Here is a 15,836-nt window from a genome sequence, read left to right as displayed (position 1 = left end):
GTCACACTGTACAGTGCAACGCCCTAGGGCGTTGCACTGTACAGTGTGACGCCTCCAGGCTAGGCGCTGCAGCGGCTGTAGCTTGCAAACACTTTGCATCCTCTCTGTTTAGCTCAGTAAAGACAATAAAAACAAATGGAAGCACATGTAAAAGAAGAACATATGAAAAGGAAGAACATATGAAAAATAAGAACATTTGAAACATTATAGTTAGTGAGCAACATACGGAAATGGTCCATCGAGGTATCCAAACATTCCTCTATAACGACCTTGCCCTTGTCCATCACCATGGCCAAGTCCATCACCACGGCCAAGACCATCACCACGGCCAACACCACCACCACGAGCTCTACCACCACCACTGTGATAGCCTGGCTTAATAGGGATGGTAGACTACTCATATCATTAAGGAATTCCTTCTTTTCCGGAAGCCCATTCGAACAGAACTCCGAAGTTAAGCGTGCTCAGCTTGGAGTAGTTTCAGGATGGGTGACCGACCGGGAAGTTGCTCCGGGGTGCGCACGAGTGCGCAGAAAAGACTATTATTGATCTGTGGGGCCAGTCTAGATCCCGTCAGGAGTAAGGGCCACCGGCGGGTGTGTCCGGGGCGTTACAAGTTGGTATCAGAGCCGACCCTCGCGGTTACACGGGTGTTTGCGGACAGGTGCGCGGTCATGTTGTTCATGACTTTGTGACCTGTCGTGGCACCTGACATGGCACATGTACCGGACTGGATGCACAGACGTATGTGCAAAGAGGGAACGTTCCTTTGGCCCGATGAGGACGTCGGTTCCTCTGAGTGGGGGTGTATGTGATAGCCTGGCTTAATAGGGATGATAGACTACTCATATCATTAAGGAATTCCTTCTTTTCTGGAAGCCCATTCGAACAGAACTCCGAAGTTAAGCGTGCTCAGCTTGGAGTAGTTTCAGGATGGGTAACCGACCGGAAAGTTGCTCCCGGGTGCGCACGAGTGAGGACAAAGTGCGCAGAAAAGACTAGTATTGATCTGTGGGGCCAGTCTAGATCCCACCAGGAGTAACGGCCACCGGCGGGTGTGTCCGGGGCGTTACAGCCTAGAGTACCACCACCACGGCCTCTTGTAAGTCCTAGTTGCCGACCTCTTTGTTGCCTAGATCCTCTTTGACTAACACTTGGTTGGCTTGGCACTTGTTAGCTACCACTTGGTTGGCTTGGCACTTGTTGGCTACCACTTGGTTGGCTTGGCACTTGTTGGCTACCACTAGGTTGGCTCCCACTTGGTTGGCTTGGCACTTGTTGGCTACCACTAGATTGGCTTCCACTTGGTTGCCTTCGCACTTGTTGGCTACCACGTTGTTGCCTTCGCACTTGTTGGCTACCTCTTGGTTGGCTTGGCACTTGTTGGCTACCACTTGATTGGCTCCCTTGTGTAGCTCCTTGTTGGCTAGTGCTTGCATCATTTTTTTGGACCTTTCCTTGGTTTTGTACATTTTCTTTTGTTGTGGCCATGACCTTTGCATTCCCCACAACGAGAGCTCTCACGAGACTCTTGGAATTGATCATTTCCCGCTTCGCGGCGGCCACCATGGCCCCATCCGTCCATGTCGCCTCTAAAACGCTTTGTTTTACGTCTACCCCGTGTAACAACCTTCAACTCCGGATCCGGCCATAGTTGAACTCCATGGTACTCCGGCCATTGTGGTTGGTCAAAGTATGGGTGAAAGCGGGGAGCCCATGTTTTCTTGACCGTCATGATTGAGAACTCCAACTCCGTCACGGTGCGTGGGTGATTGATGTCTACATTTCTAACGCGACCGGCGGTATACAAATGTGAGCATGGGAGATGAAGCAACAATGGCCTCCCGCAAGAGCAATCACATTGTGTTAAAGACACCTTGAAAGCCCGACCTCCATGTTGCCGGCCATCGTTTGTGGTTCCTCCTGGCTCTTTCACTTCATACTTCCATTCTTCGTTGTCATATAATATAGCTTCTTCTGAGTCCGCCTTTCGTGATTGAAATTCTAACCATTCATCAACCTTGGGTGGGAACTTGTATTTGTACTTACGCGGGTTCTCACCCGCTATCTATGCATCAGTTTCCATCGAGTACTTTAGAAAGTACGCATTCATCTTGTCAAATGTGTATTGAACTATTGCCGTCACGGGTAATCCACGTGCACCTTTGAGCACCCTATTGAAGCATTCAGCCATATTGCTTGTCATTTGACCGTATCTCCGGCCATCTTTATCAAAAGCACGTGCCCACTTGTTCCAGTGTTGAATGTGCCTATTCATAAAGTCTTGACCCCCGTGATCAAGTTTTTTGTGTGCGAGCAATTTGTTCAACAAAGTGGCGAACCGCTTCTCGGAGAAAGCAAGACAACAATCTTGAAGATTATCGGCCAACTCCTTAAGGCCACATGCCCTATAGAAGTTCGAACAAAAATGCCTCATGCACCATCGATGGTGCAACGGAGCATGCCCGGGAATGTCAATCTCCACCGCGTTAAGAATTCCTGCATGCCGATCCGATATGACACAAATTTCTCTTTGAGCGGGTAACACCTTCGTCCTCAAAAGACGCAAAAACCACTCTCAGTTGTCATTGTTCTCTGCCTCAACCAAAGCAAATGCCAATGGCAACACCCGGTTATTGGCATCACTTGCTATCGCAACCAACAAGGTCCCCTTGTATTGTCCGGTCAAGAACGTGCCATCAATGGCAATGACCGGCCTACAGTGTTCGAAAGCCCTCACGCATTGCTCGAACGCCAAAATGCACGGCCAAATACTCAAACTTTCTTTCCTTCATAAACCGTTGTTTGGTGCCCATGAGGCTCGACAACATGAACCATGCCCGGGTTTGTGGCGGCCATGGCTAACAACAACCTAGGGATTCGGTTGTATGCTTCCTCCCAAGTACCATACAACATCTTAAATGCGCCTTGCTTCGCCTTCCATGCCTTGCCGTACTTCACCTTATAATGAAAGATGGCTTTCACAAGGTCAATGACATGTTGGACGCTCGTTGTTGGAAGTGTGGATATTGAGTTGGAGAGCCTGTAAGCGATGAACTCGGACATGAGTTGTTTGTGGTCTTGGGACACAATCTTGTCATCCACCCTTTTGCCTCGGCACATGTGAGTTGGCACACAACTCACTACGTGCCAAGCGGGACCTCCTTTCCCTTTCCATGGTCTTGCACGCACAATCCACAGACATATTTCATCTTTACATGCACATGCAACCGTGTAGCGCACATTGACGTCCGAGTGCACCACCTTGTGTGGACGATAATGCATAACCGAGTAGTTGTCGAGCCACATCTTCAATTCCAACAAGGTTTCGAACTTAGACCCTTTAGCAATCCGGTTCTTGTCGTCTCCCAAATCACGGTGAGAGCTTGGCCTAACCCCAAGAGATATAGATTTGCCACCATCCACAACGGCTTCATCCGCGAGACTAACATCCTTGAACAATGGTGTCTTGTGATCCCGACCGAATACCTTCTCGAAAGCTTCGGCCTCCTTCACCGTGAACCCCTCCTCATCAACTTGTTCATCGGGACCTTCGTCATCCGAATCCGATGCATACGCACGGGAAAAAGGGATGGAATGGTCCATTGTCTCTTGCAAATGATATTTGTCAAGATCACCCACATTGTTGTCATGGAGATCAACTTCATTGTCATCGTCCGCATACTCATCATTGTCCTCTTGCAAAGCTTCATCTTCGTTGTTTGTAAACGGGCTCAATGTTGGCCTCACTTCTTGGGTCAAAAGAGGTTCAACAATTTCATCTCGCTTCAAGGGTGGGGGGCTACTAGCAACCAAAGGGGAGGGTTTCCGGTTCAAGTCCAAATGCAAATTTGAATCAACCTTCTTCGTTGCAAATAACTCAAGAGCCTTGTCAAGTGAATCGGCCACCGTTTCCTTGTATGCAACCCAACGTTGCTCCGAGTTGATACGCATTGTCTTCCAACGGATGTGCATTCCAAAACCTACATTATGCCTTCCCTCCAACTCAACAATATCACTAGGGTCCATCCAATTCAAATCTTTCCTCACTTGTTGCAAGAGCTCCGCATAGCTAGGACTACTATCAAACACCATATCAAGCTCATCCGGATCCGATTCAATATTGCCTTTCAAGAAGGCATCTTTGTCCCCATGATGAACAAACACACATGTTCTTCCCATCCCTATAAGCATTCAAACAACACAATGTAACATTGCTTCCATGAGTACTAATTTAAGGATTAACACGGAATACAAACCCTAATATATATATATCAAACAACAACCCTAACCCTAACCATAACCATAACCCTAACAATAACCCTAACCCTAACCATAACCCTAGCACCAACATAAGAACACCCATAAGAATAACCCTAACATACTAACAAAGCCTAATCATAGGAAATTGGCAAACAAAGATCTCACATCTCCATGCAAATCTCTAGATCCAAACAAAACTAGGGTTTCCCCAAACTAGCATTATTTGGATCAAAACAAGGGGATCGGAGAAGATTACCTTGAGGGAAGGTATGACTTCGAAATCCATGGACAAATTCTTCAAATTTGCAAGATTTAGGAGAGGATTTGAGAGGGGGAGAGAGTGGGAGAGGGGGCAAAGCTCGGGTTGGGGTGTATGGGGTGGGAGGAGTGGGGGAGGGGGGCCAAGCCGCTGGATAAGTCACAGTGCAGCGCCTACGGGCCGGGCGCTGCACATTACATGTGTGGCGCCTAGCTCGGAGGCGCTGCACTACTGGGTGCGGGCCCAAGGGCGGCCACGGTGGACAGGCGTGCAACGCCCCAAAGCTGGGCGTTGCACCGTATGGTGTGGCGCCTGCGTGGCACGCGCTACACAAAAGGGTCGGTGCTGTGAAATAGTTTCACCGACAGTTCATTCCGTGAATTGATTTCGTCCGAGGTCAAAATTATCAAATTTGCCGCTGCTGCTGCTGCCTCGGGATTTGGGAAGGATCCTTTTGGGGGCCGCGCGCCCATGTCTGCCTGCGTTTACCGCCTGTCTTGTTCGCATCGCGCCTCGCGACCGCTGCTGTTTACCTACCGCCGGTGCTGTGTTTTACTCGCCCGCATGTTGGGTCACGTCTTTTCACGCCCGTATGTGAAAAAATGCAAAGCTTGGACCGCGCACCGCGCGGTAACAGAGGAGCAAAGGCTTACGTGTGCCTGTTAGGCGCAACGGGTTTGCCTTTTACAGCACTGTCTTTGATTGCTTTGGACGGAATTTCATGCGGAGGCGCTGATCTTCCAGGGATCCTCTCCGCACTGTCTTTGATTGCTTTGGGCTGGAAACCTCTTGAAAGTCGGGCTTGGCGGGCTGGCGATCCACCTCGTCAATCCCACGAAATTAGGTTTTATAATTCAGGAAAAGAAGGTGTTTCCACCCATTTTTTAGCCAAAAAAAGCTAACAAAGAATCCTCGAGAAAGCTAATATAACGAAGAATGCTGCCGAAACATTTGTAGACGACAAGGAGTTGCCTGGTTAAGCAAAACCGAGCTCACTGAGATGATTAGAACCTCACCACAGATGCATACATATCAAACTTCAGGCAATTACAGTGTTCAGAAAGAAAAATAATAATGTAACCCGGGAAGTACAGTTTTTACCCATTATACTGTGTAACTATTGATACCAGGAGGCGATCTATATCACAACTTTAGGATCTAAATAAATCATGATGCTGCACAGGACAGATGTAAAATCATGTTCCAAACCTTGAGCTAGCGCTCACCTTGGCCCTGAAAGGACGGAGTCTATCTGCAGAGTTGCAGCAGTCTTCCCGCGAACTGCTCTATTTGCCACCATCAGGTCTATGTTTACAAGGTCCAAATCAAGTTCGGTTTCAACATCCATTGTACCATCCAGGATCTTGACGGCTTCAGTCATTGAAGGCCGTTGACGGCTATCAACCTGCAGGCACCACATTGCCAGATTCATCATGCGCCACTTCATCCAAATGGCATTGCATGTCAGCGGAGCGCGGATCGATAAGGTCCAACAGCTGGTCATTTTTGGCCTTGGCCTGCAGCATGCTGACGAGATGACAGCTTTCCTCAGGCTGTGAGTAATCCAAATTACTTCTACCGCAAATAATTTCCATGATGACAATGCCAAAGCTATACACATCAACCTTCTCGTTGATCACAGATGTCAGCCACTCAGGAGCCAAGTAACCTGGCGTGCCTCTCAATCTAGTCATGACACTGCCCTGCTCGCGATCAATTAGCTTGGCAAGACCAAAGTCAGATACCTTGGCAGTGAATTGCTCATCCAAAAGGATATTTTGTGGCTTGATGTCTAGATGAACGATTGTTTCCCGACAGTCACTGTGAAGATAAGCCAGTCCCCTTGCTACATCAGTGATGATCCTCAATCTGGTTTTCCAATCAAGTGGTGCTTCTTGGTGCCTTTGGAAAATCCACCTATCCAAAGATCCATTCGGCATGTATTCATAGACAAGAAGCCTATGCGACTTTTCAGCACAAAATCCAATTAGCCTCACCAAATATATGTGGTTGATGCTTCCAATAGTCTGAACCTCTGCTAAAAACTCCCTTTTCCCTTGATTAATGCCATCCAATCTTTTCACAGCAACCTGCCTATCACAAATCTGTCCTTCAAAAACAGAACCAGATCCTCCTTTCCCAATCACTTTTGAGAAATCTTCAGTTGCCGACTTCAACTCCATAAAAGAAAATCTTGCAGGTAGCCCTGGTAACTGATCGATAATGTCATCATCTTCTAATGGCCCTGCCCTATTTCTTCGTAAAACTACAAGCACTGCAACAACAACTAAAGCAATAAAAGTTGAAGAACCAACGGCCAATGCAACGGTTAATTTTCCTTGAGATAGCACAAAGTTGCGGGTAGCTCCGTTAACTTTAACAAATGCCAGAGAACTAAAATTGCTTGAGTAACCTGGGGAATTTGCATCTATCATGGAGAATATGTCAGATGCAAGAAAACAGTAACCAGTGGAGGTGTCAAACTGCTGGAAGAATGAAGCCCTACACGAACAATCATTCAAGCATGACAATTTGCATCGCTCTTCACTTGTTGTCCAATTGTAGACACCGTTGAAGCGAGTGATGTTGGGAAGGGAAAGAAGCCTAGGCTTCTGTGACGAATCACAGGATACTGAATCTATTGGCGAGCAGCCACGATTAGGCTCCCTTGGATCAATTAGTTCAAACAATCCGGATTGGCCAATGGCAGCATCAGGACAGCTGCACTGTCCATTCGAACAAATACCATATTCGCCACAAGCTAGAGGATAAGCACAAGGATCAGTTATATCAAAAACATCTGAAGTCAACCAACTGTTGTTTGGCATCTGATATAACCTCAGGTGCCCATCGAACTCTAGCCTCACAAACACCAGCCCATAGTCATCCCTGGGCAGCTGGATCTGGTAATCCGGTGCCTCTGTATCCCGGAAACAAGTGAACACCTCCAGGCTGCCATTCTTGAGTGCAACGTATGCTGACCTGTTTGTCATGACAGTTCCACCGGTGGGGCTCTGATAGTATGATAGAGGAGTATCAGTTCCTGCAAATGCATGCATGCCATCAGGAAGGGCAGTGAGATAAAATTTTCCACTGGCCCAGTTTGTCATCGAGGTGCTTGCCATGAGCTTCTGCCCCTCTTGTAGAACCTGCCCGGTGACAAGTGTGTCAGTTGGGTGATCAAAAGACCTCCAGAGCTCCATATTCGCATGATTTAACAGCACCAGGTTGCCTGTGCTGGTAAGATTCATGCCAGCAACAGACTTCTCCGTAGTATTGGTAGACCAAACCAGTGTTCCATCAGCGTCAAAGAGCACCAAATCCCCAAGTTCAGTAAGTTGAACACTAGCATTCTCTTTGACCGGGCGATCACGGTTGGCAGACCAGACCACCTCAGGCGAATTTAAATAAACTACATCTTTGAAGCTGTAAACACTGACAAAGAAGATGGAAAAGATGTAGTCATCACAGGTAGCCACAGCGCCTGCACAGAAGAAGCCGCAGGCAAATGAAGGAATGCTAGAATCATACGAGCCACTAATAAAAGTCGTGAACGCATCCATAGGGAGGATGATGCGCAAAGAGAAGTTATCATCTGGAGAAATGTTGTGGAGGAGGGAGGGATTATTTCGCCATATGGTGCCAAGCTCAACATTCAAAGCAAAGGATTTGCTCATGGCAAATCTGGAAGAAGAAAAAGTTAAAGGTAGAACAAGAAGGAGGATCAAGATCTTTGGAGGATACATGGCTACACCAATAATTCAACTCAACAGGTTGGTTCTATATGGCAGAATAACATTGCCCTTTAGGCCCTGCTAGTCTCTCCACTCATGCTGGCACGGGCACCGTGGTGTTGCTGGTATGCTTGTGGTGGGCAAGCTTGTATAGGCAAGCTGCAAGAGGATGAAGGTGAGGCAAGCAAGAACAGAAAATTTTGGGGGTCTAAAGCAAGAAAAGGTGATTGGGAGATAGCAACGAATGTGAGGAGCAAATGGAAGTGAACAAGAGCCACTTGGGAACTTGGGGATGAGTGGTATACAGTCTGGCATAGCAGATGAGATAACAATGTCACACGCCCAAAAAAATGAGAACCATGCAGGTTCTCCAAAGACTCTTGATTTTCTCCTAACTATCGATTGCGCACTACAGTATATTTACATATAAAAAGATACATTTCAAATCAATGGCCCCACTGGCACCAGCCAGTTTTCTTCATTGACCAGCCAAAAGTAGGTTCCTTAATTGCTTTGAAATCTCTGGATATGATTAGTACTACTTTTCTGTAGCACGTCTTAAAGTGAAAATTCTGTTGACCACATCAGCTGTTGAATCAACAACATTTCATAAAAAAATGCTGGAATAATCATTTAAGGGGCGTTTGAATAGTGGCATAATAATTCCCTAGGAAAGTTTCAGCAGCATGTACTTCAATAGGAAATAAAAAGAAGAGATCTGAGCCAAAGGAAATTTCATGAGTGGAGCCAATAACTTGTACTTCCATTTGTATAAAACTTCCAAATGATTCTAAGAAGAATGGGCAGACGAGTTAAAAAATAAGTGAAGCAATCAGGCACCGGCGTTGTCCTTGACCAGCATTTGTAGCACCATTCTACTTGTTTGACCACAAGCTAATGAGTGACAGATACAACAATCTACTTCTAGTAGAAGTAGCGCCTTCAAGGACAATTTGCTAGTGTTTTATTAGCTATCACGGATTACATGAGCATGACTGCGCGTGCCCAACATGTTGTTTGAAGCACCCCGAAGTTTTCAGAACTTATAAAAGAACTATGGGTGTAATAATGAATAGCATACCATGTGAAACTGCAATTTTCATCAACAACTTTGAACATTTGCAGCTTACAAATTACAAGAGTTGGACATTTTAAACTGAACACTTAGCTCTTGTTTTTTGTGTGTGCAAGGTACAGTTGGTCATATTTTTGGATGAATTTTAGCGGGCTCACATGTCATAGTATTAATTATATTCATGAACTTAAAGATCTTAGAGAAGTCTAGGGTGTCACACTGTCACCTAGCAAGTTGATGGCAACAGCAGAGCATACCACAGTTGAATGGACTTTTAGGCTAAGCATGTTTTCAGATGCTACCTCCGTTCAAATAGACAACACCCTAGAGAGCACTAGTCAAACTTATCTAACTTGATTATTGATACAGATAACAAATATTCGAATGTAAAAGAATAATTACATTTTTCAAGAAGTATAATCCATAATTACATAATATTTTTTTAACTAGCATGTTCATATGAAAAATATCGGTAAACGTAGTGCCTTGAGACAGTGTCCATGTCTAAAACGTACTCCCTCCGTTCCTAAATATAAGTCTTTCTAGAGATTCCAATATGGACTATATACGGAGCAAAATAAATGAATCTACACTCTAAACTCCGTCTATATGCATCCGTATGTAGTACATATTGAAATCTCTAGAAAGACTTATATTTAGGAACGGAGGAAGTACTGTATTTTGGAAGGGGTAAATCACCTATCTACAGTAAAGCCATCACTGTACTAGATCATCTATTCATTCACAAAGACTGAAAAAACGATGTGACAGAACTTGAGGAGCATGACTCATTCACATCCGCATTCTTTGCAACATATGTCTACTGGAGGTCAGGAAACAGCTGTGATCCAAGCAAGTGATGTTTCACTTCTTATTATCCCCTGAGCCTTATCCATATGAAGCTTCATCCATCCTTTCTGTTGGGCGAGTTTTGGATAATCTGCCGGAGCTAGCCTCGGATGGCAGCCGAGCACTTGGATAAACTGGGCATTTGCTCAAATGATTGCACATCATACCGATGCCAATAACGATCAAAATAAAATAGGCCAGTCGTTTGCCTAATTATACTAACCTAGTGTATTGTGTAATTGTTCCATGACCCTTATTTATAAATATCAAAGCAATTGAAACTGATTGCTACTAACTAACCACAAACAAACACCCAATTTCAAATGTGAAAAAAATGGAGTATTCATCACCTAACGTTATCAAGCTATTTTACCAACAGAACAGAACAAAAACTGATTGCAATGCGGCTTCGCCAGTGGTTTTACCAACAGAACAAAAACGATCACAAATGGCTCTAGATACAGAGGAAACAGCCCCCGCAAAAAGAAAAAAGATACAGATGAAACAAAAGATGGCATGAGGAGAGCATAGCGGCAGATAATTAAACAGGAAGCTGCAGCAGTCTCACCTGCGCATTTCGCCGAACAGCTGGTGGGCGCCGACCTCCTAGCGGGCATGGCTAGGGCGGAGCTGCGGAGGCAACTGTTTTCCTAGATACCGGCTAGACGCAGGCAACAACAGAGCACGCTGCCTCCGATGTATGTACGTAGAGGTATGTGTTCCGGCCGCCGGAGCTAGCCTCGGATGGCACCCGAGCACTTCCCGCGACCGCGGGGCAGCCGTAGCTCCGATCGTTTAGAGGACTGGGCGAAGCCAATATATTTCCGTATATAGGAATCAGATAAATAAAGTAAAAAGAGTTTGAAGACATCGAAGGTCCCATGGTCTAGTGGTTAGGACATTGGACTCTGAATCCAGTAACCCGAGTTCAAGTCTCGGTGGGACCTCTATTTTTCGTTTATTTTATTCTGTTTGTTCACTGTAATCCTATATACTTAAAAAGTTCACCCTCACTATCTTATTTATCTAAAACATGCAACCTTCCAACTCAGTAAATGTGCCACCTCAGCATTCCCACTACATGTTTTTCAAAAAAAAATTAGAAAAAAACATTCAGTTTTATGATTAGAGCGCACTAAGAAGTCCAAAAGTTTTGGTATCTTCGGTGTCTTCTTCCCTCCCCGGCTATTGATTTTTCCACTTTCCACTCCGTCTACCTCTGATGTTCCAGGTCCCCACTTCACCTGCTTCATGCGTTGTCCACCCCGTCGGTATGGAGAGATTTACCTCCATGTGGGTGCTCATGAATACAATTGTCCTCTGGAACTTCACCAACGCTAAGTATCAATCCAACGCCATACGATTACTTGATTAAGCTTGCATTATATATACCATTACGATGTTGGATTTTGTGTGTGTAGATCCTTACGTTATCTCTGAAGTTAGCTAGAGACTGCCCAGATTGGAGCTTTGATCTGAATTTGCAAATCTAGAGCAGGTAAGCTACTCTTGCTACAGGTTGATCATCCGTAAGACCTTGGTTAGATAAGCAACCTGGATACTGATGGTCCATGTACTCAATGTTGTTTGGGTATTACTATCCTCGGATCTTCTGGATGTGGTGCGTGGGTACGTACAAGTCGATTTCCCCTTTCCCACGTGAAGGTGTGCTCTCTCTCAAAAATAAATCTCAGTTTCTCTCCATCAAGATAATTACTTACTTATCTTTTCATCAGTGTTCCACATGCATTCAGTCTATATGTTTGCGCTCTCTCTTTCATATAAATCTTACTCGATTTTTAATTTTTATTTTTTGCCAAAATTGGAGGTAAACATAAATATTATTTGTGCTTACCTATCATTCTAATGCACACAAGAAATATTACCATGCAGACCGGATTGATAGTAGTTTAATATCTAACTTATAGTTCGTGCCCTCACCTGCAGCTACAAAGCAAACAATATGTTACTTTGTGCTAGATTTAAAAGTCAAGCTCATCAATTCGAATCAATATGTTGACACACCGATTCAACTGAAATTCTTCTAAATACCGTAGCAACGCGCGGGGCATTATCTAATTTGTATAAATGCTTCGAAAGTTCAGATTTGTAATGCTCTTCATCATTGAATTTTTATCTCATATTTCAAACGTAGACACCTTCTGATCTTTCCTCTGCTCTCAAGCTAAATCATGAGGTGCCTGTTTGCGCAACTCAACAGCAGTCGGCACTTCTTTTTTGCTAGATTGAAAAGGCACAAAAATTTTCACACCCGCCCATGATAAAGTTAGCCTTAGCCTATAAACCAATCTCATGGAACAAAATGAGGCAGCCGATGAACTAGCTATTTGTGATAGACTTCATTATCTTCTTGGGTTTCTTTTGTCTAAGCTTGTGAAAGAGCGTCGGAGGAGAATATGTGGAGGTGTGTGTCCGTTGCGTCTCGCGGGATTTTGGTCGCTATTGGTCTTCGCTAGATCTATTTGGATTCTTTTTTGTTTGTCTTTGTGGTTACAGGTTTGATCTTTCCAATCTACAACTCTCTTCATTAGCCATTGTTGCTGCTTTGTTACGCTAGTCCTTTGGGACCTTAGCACGACGATTTTTCGAATGTCTACTACAATAAGTTTTGCTCGCCTCTGGTGAGGGAGGGGCGATGATGACGACGCACCTTCGGCTCGCTCCAGTACTTGTAGTCGTCACTAGGTGGTCCATAGACCTGGTTGTAATTTTTATTCTCAGTGTTGTTTTAGGACTATTGTTACACTTAACGGTATCCTAAAATTCGAAAAATATGATCACCAACAACACTTGAGTCAGTCTTAGAGGCAATACTAGGAACCTATTCTTTACCGTTTATCAGTTCACACATGCATATTAGTTTTCCACCGGATCACATATTCAAGATGATAGCAGTTGTAGCATGAAATATAAAATTTTAATTATAAACATGGAAATATAATAAATAAATAATACAACATTATTACTTCTAGGCCATATTTCCAACACTTTGCGCGTTTTGACGTTATTTGTATGTGTCCAACTGCAACGGAGTTGTCTTTTGTCTTCTTCTCGTTCTAAGGCCTTGCATGAAACACTATTCTGAACAATAGTGATAGAAGGGGTTAGCTGAAAGCAATTACTTGGGGCAGAGGCGGAGGACGAAAAAAATTAAGGTGTGGCGAAGTCTTAAGAAAAGAATTCTTTTGATGCAAATCGAACGATTCAATACACATTACAAACAAAAAATCAAATACAATGAAAATATAGGCATGTTTCAATAGGAAAACAACCTAAAACATACCAATAATGAAGCTTTCAATGGCGTCTAGAAGACCCAGGCAATGGCAATGGCTTACGCTCATCCTGAAAATCTTCCTTAATTTTACCAATATCAGCTCTTTTGAAGATCTCTCGCTCAATATAACAAACCATTAAGTCATTAAGCCAACCATCTGTCATCTTGATGCGCAACTCAGTCTGGATGATTATCATTGATGAGAAGACCCTTTCAATTATTGTCGTCACTATTGGTAGTAGCAATTCCAACTCAATGAGGTGATAAACAGTAGGAAACATGACATGCCTTTGATGATCAAACTCTATGGTGATGGAATCTATAGCAGCATAGAAGGAGTCCACACTAAAAAAATGATCAGCCATGACAAGGACTTCTTGAATTGTTTCGGAAGTCATTTTGGCATTTTAGGACATAGCTCATCAAATGCAACCTTGCTGCCGTCGCTGGAGCTTACTGCCGCCGCCCTTTAAGCCCCAAGCCCGCTGCCGCCGTAGCCTATCCCGTCGCCAGTTGCCCGCTTGGATCGCGACCTGACCAGCCGCCGTCGCTGCGCTAGGGTTCGTCGCTTGCGCGTGCGTGTGGGTTGGCGCTCGATGGAATCGACGAGCTCGACCGCTTCTGTGTGTGCTAGCAGGCCCAACTCATGTGTGCCTGTGTGCCGGCCCAACTTGCGTGTGTGGCGTGCCTGTGTGCCAGCGGCCTTTTTCTCTCTACACTCGAACGAGAAAAAACTTGAACGAGGGAATGAGACGATAGACAACACATGCATATGTGTAAAAAAATCCCCAGAATCAAGGTATGGCGGCTGCCATACCTTGCCCACTGAGGGCCTCTGCAGTGACTTGGGGGATAAATGAGGTATAGCCGACATGCATCTATACACATTTACTAAACTGTGTTGTATGATACGTATCAAAGACTATGAACCAAACATTTTGAAGTTGAGTTTGTTTCCTTTCTTTTTCAGAGAAAAATTAAACATAATGGTTTCTAGCTTTGTGTAGAGGAATTATGACTGCATGGACTATATGTTGTAGCATGTCTTAATCTAAGTTTTGTCCCATGCAAAAATTATGCAACTTCGATCTCAGATCACATGTTTTAAGCAGGAAGAACGTAAGCCACCAACACTTGCATGGGACCACATGAAGGAGGCTATGAGAAATTTCCCCAACCATGGTATAGAAGAATGGCTAATTCCTCATGTATTTATAATGCACTTAATACCATGTAAAAAATCATGCTTGATACAGCTGTAGGAGAAATCATAATGGGAAGGCCGATTGCGAAGGCTAAGAAATTACTTGACATCCAAGAGAACCCTGCCCACAATAAAGATTAATTCTATTTGCGAACAGAAAAATGAGGAGTTGATCGCCGATCGATGAATTAATCACCACCATAAGTGGTAAAGAATAGGTAAATGTAAACTCCATTATCAATGTCGATGTTAATAACCTTAACTTTATTGCTCACAAAAACTATAATCCTAATTGAAATAAAAAATCAATGGTATGCTCCTACTTATCCAAAAGCATCATATCCAACTATTCAAGAAGCACCTAATAATTTGAATGGAACGAGCAACGAAATTGAAATTCTTTCCATGGAACTCCTAAAGCCTTTATAACACCCCAAACCGAGCAGAACAAAATATACAACGTGTATTCTGAAAACGTTACTGTGTATTCGATTTTTTTCAGAACATGTATTAAAAATATATCATGTATTTGAAAAATCTCGATTTGTATAAAAAATATTGCACGTGCGCTCTAAAAATGTACATTGTGCACTGACAAAAAATTAGACATGTGTTTTCTTTTAGGAAAAAAAGTAGACATGGTTTGAGAAAAACTAAAACGGTAAGAACCGATAAAGAAACAAAAGGAATACCCAAAGAAAACAAAGAAAGAAACAAAAAAACAAAGTATAATGTTGCAAGAAAGAATAACGAAAAACCTTATAAGAAAAAACAGAAGACGAAAGTAGAATAAAATAAAAACCAAAGGAGCCGGTGGAAAATAAATTAAAACCATAGAAAAAACGAAAGAAAACGGAAAAAGAAAAAGAAAACCGGAAGAAAACCGAAACTATGAGAACCTACACGTCCCGGCGTAATGGGCCGGGCCGCTAGTCGTCGCCAGTAGGTGATTCCTACACGTCCCGGCGGCCTGCGCCGGCCCACCCAGTGCCTTTCCCCTGCCCCAAGGGAACCTCCGCAAACAAATTCCCCACCCCTACCACGGCCGACGATGTCCTCCGCCCCCGACGCCGATCACTGCGACGCCGGAACCATCATGGCCGACGTCCTCTCCAAGGGCCGCGAGTCCTGCTACAAGGTAATCCCGAACCCTA

The 15,836-nt window shown here is 44.3% G+C and overlaps 1 protein-coding gene, 1 non-coding gene and 1 pseudogene across 2 annotated transcripts in view; 2 read left to right on the top strand and 1 right to left on the bottom strand.

The window, feature by feature from the left end:
- Positions 1–5,526: 5,526 nt before the first annotated feature.
- Positions 5,527–10,955, bottom strand: LOC123147964 (G-type lectin S-receptor-like serine/threonine-protein kinase SD2-5; annotated as a pseudogene).
- A 100-nt stretch (positions 10,956–11,055) lies between these two features.
- On the top strand, positions 11,056–11,127 carry TRNAQ-CUG (transfer RNA glutamine (anticodon CUG)). Its single transcript has one exon. It is a non-coding gene; the product is annotated as a tRNA-Gln (tRNA).
- Positions 11,128–15,660: 4,533 nt separating this feature from the next.
- LOC123151659 (uncharacterized) overlaps positions 15,661–15,836 on the top strand; it is a 1,536-nt gene continuing 1,360 nt past the window's right edge. Inside the window, exon 1 of the mRNA XM_044571336.1 lies at positions 15,661–15,820. Within this exon, the coding sequence (XP_044427271.1) occupies positions 15,734–15,820 (87 nt within the window). The 5' untranslated portion in view covers positions 15,661–15,733. The remainder of the gene's footprint in view (positions 15,821–15,836) is intronic.

This window comes from Triticum aestivum, chromosome 7A (assembly GCF_018294505.1).
Source record: "Triticum aestivum cultivar Chinese Spring chromosome 7A, IWGSC CS RefSeq v2.1, whole genome shotgun sequence".
Taxonomy (NCBI): Eukaryota; Viridiplantae; Streptophyta; class Magnoliopsida; order Poales; family Poaceae; genus Triticum; species Triticum aestivum.
The sequence above is the reverse complement of the archived record's forward strand: the minus strand, read 5'-3'. Positions and strand labels throughout refer to the sequence as shown.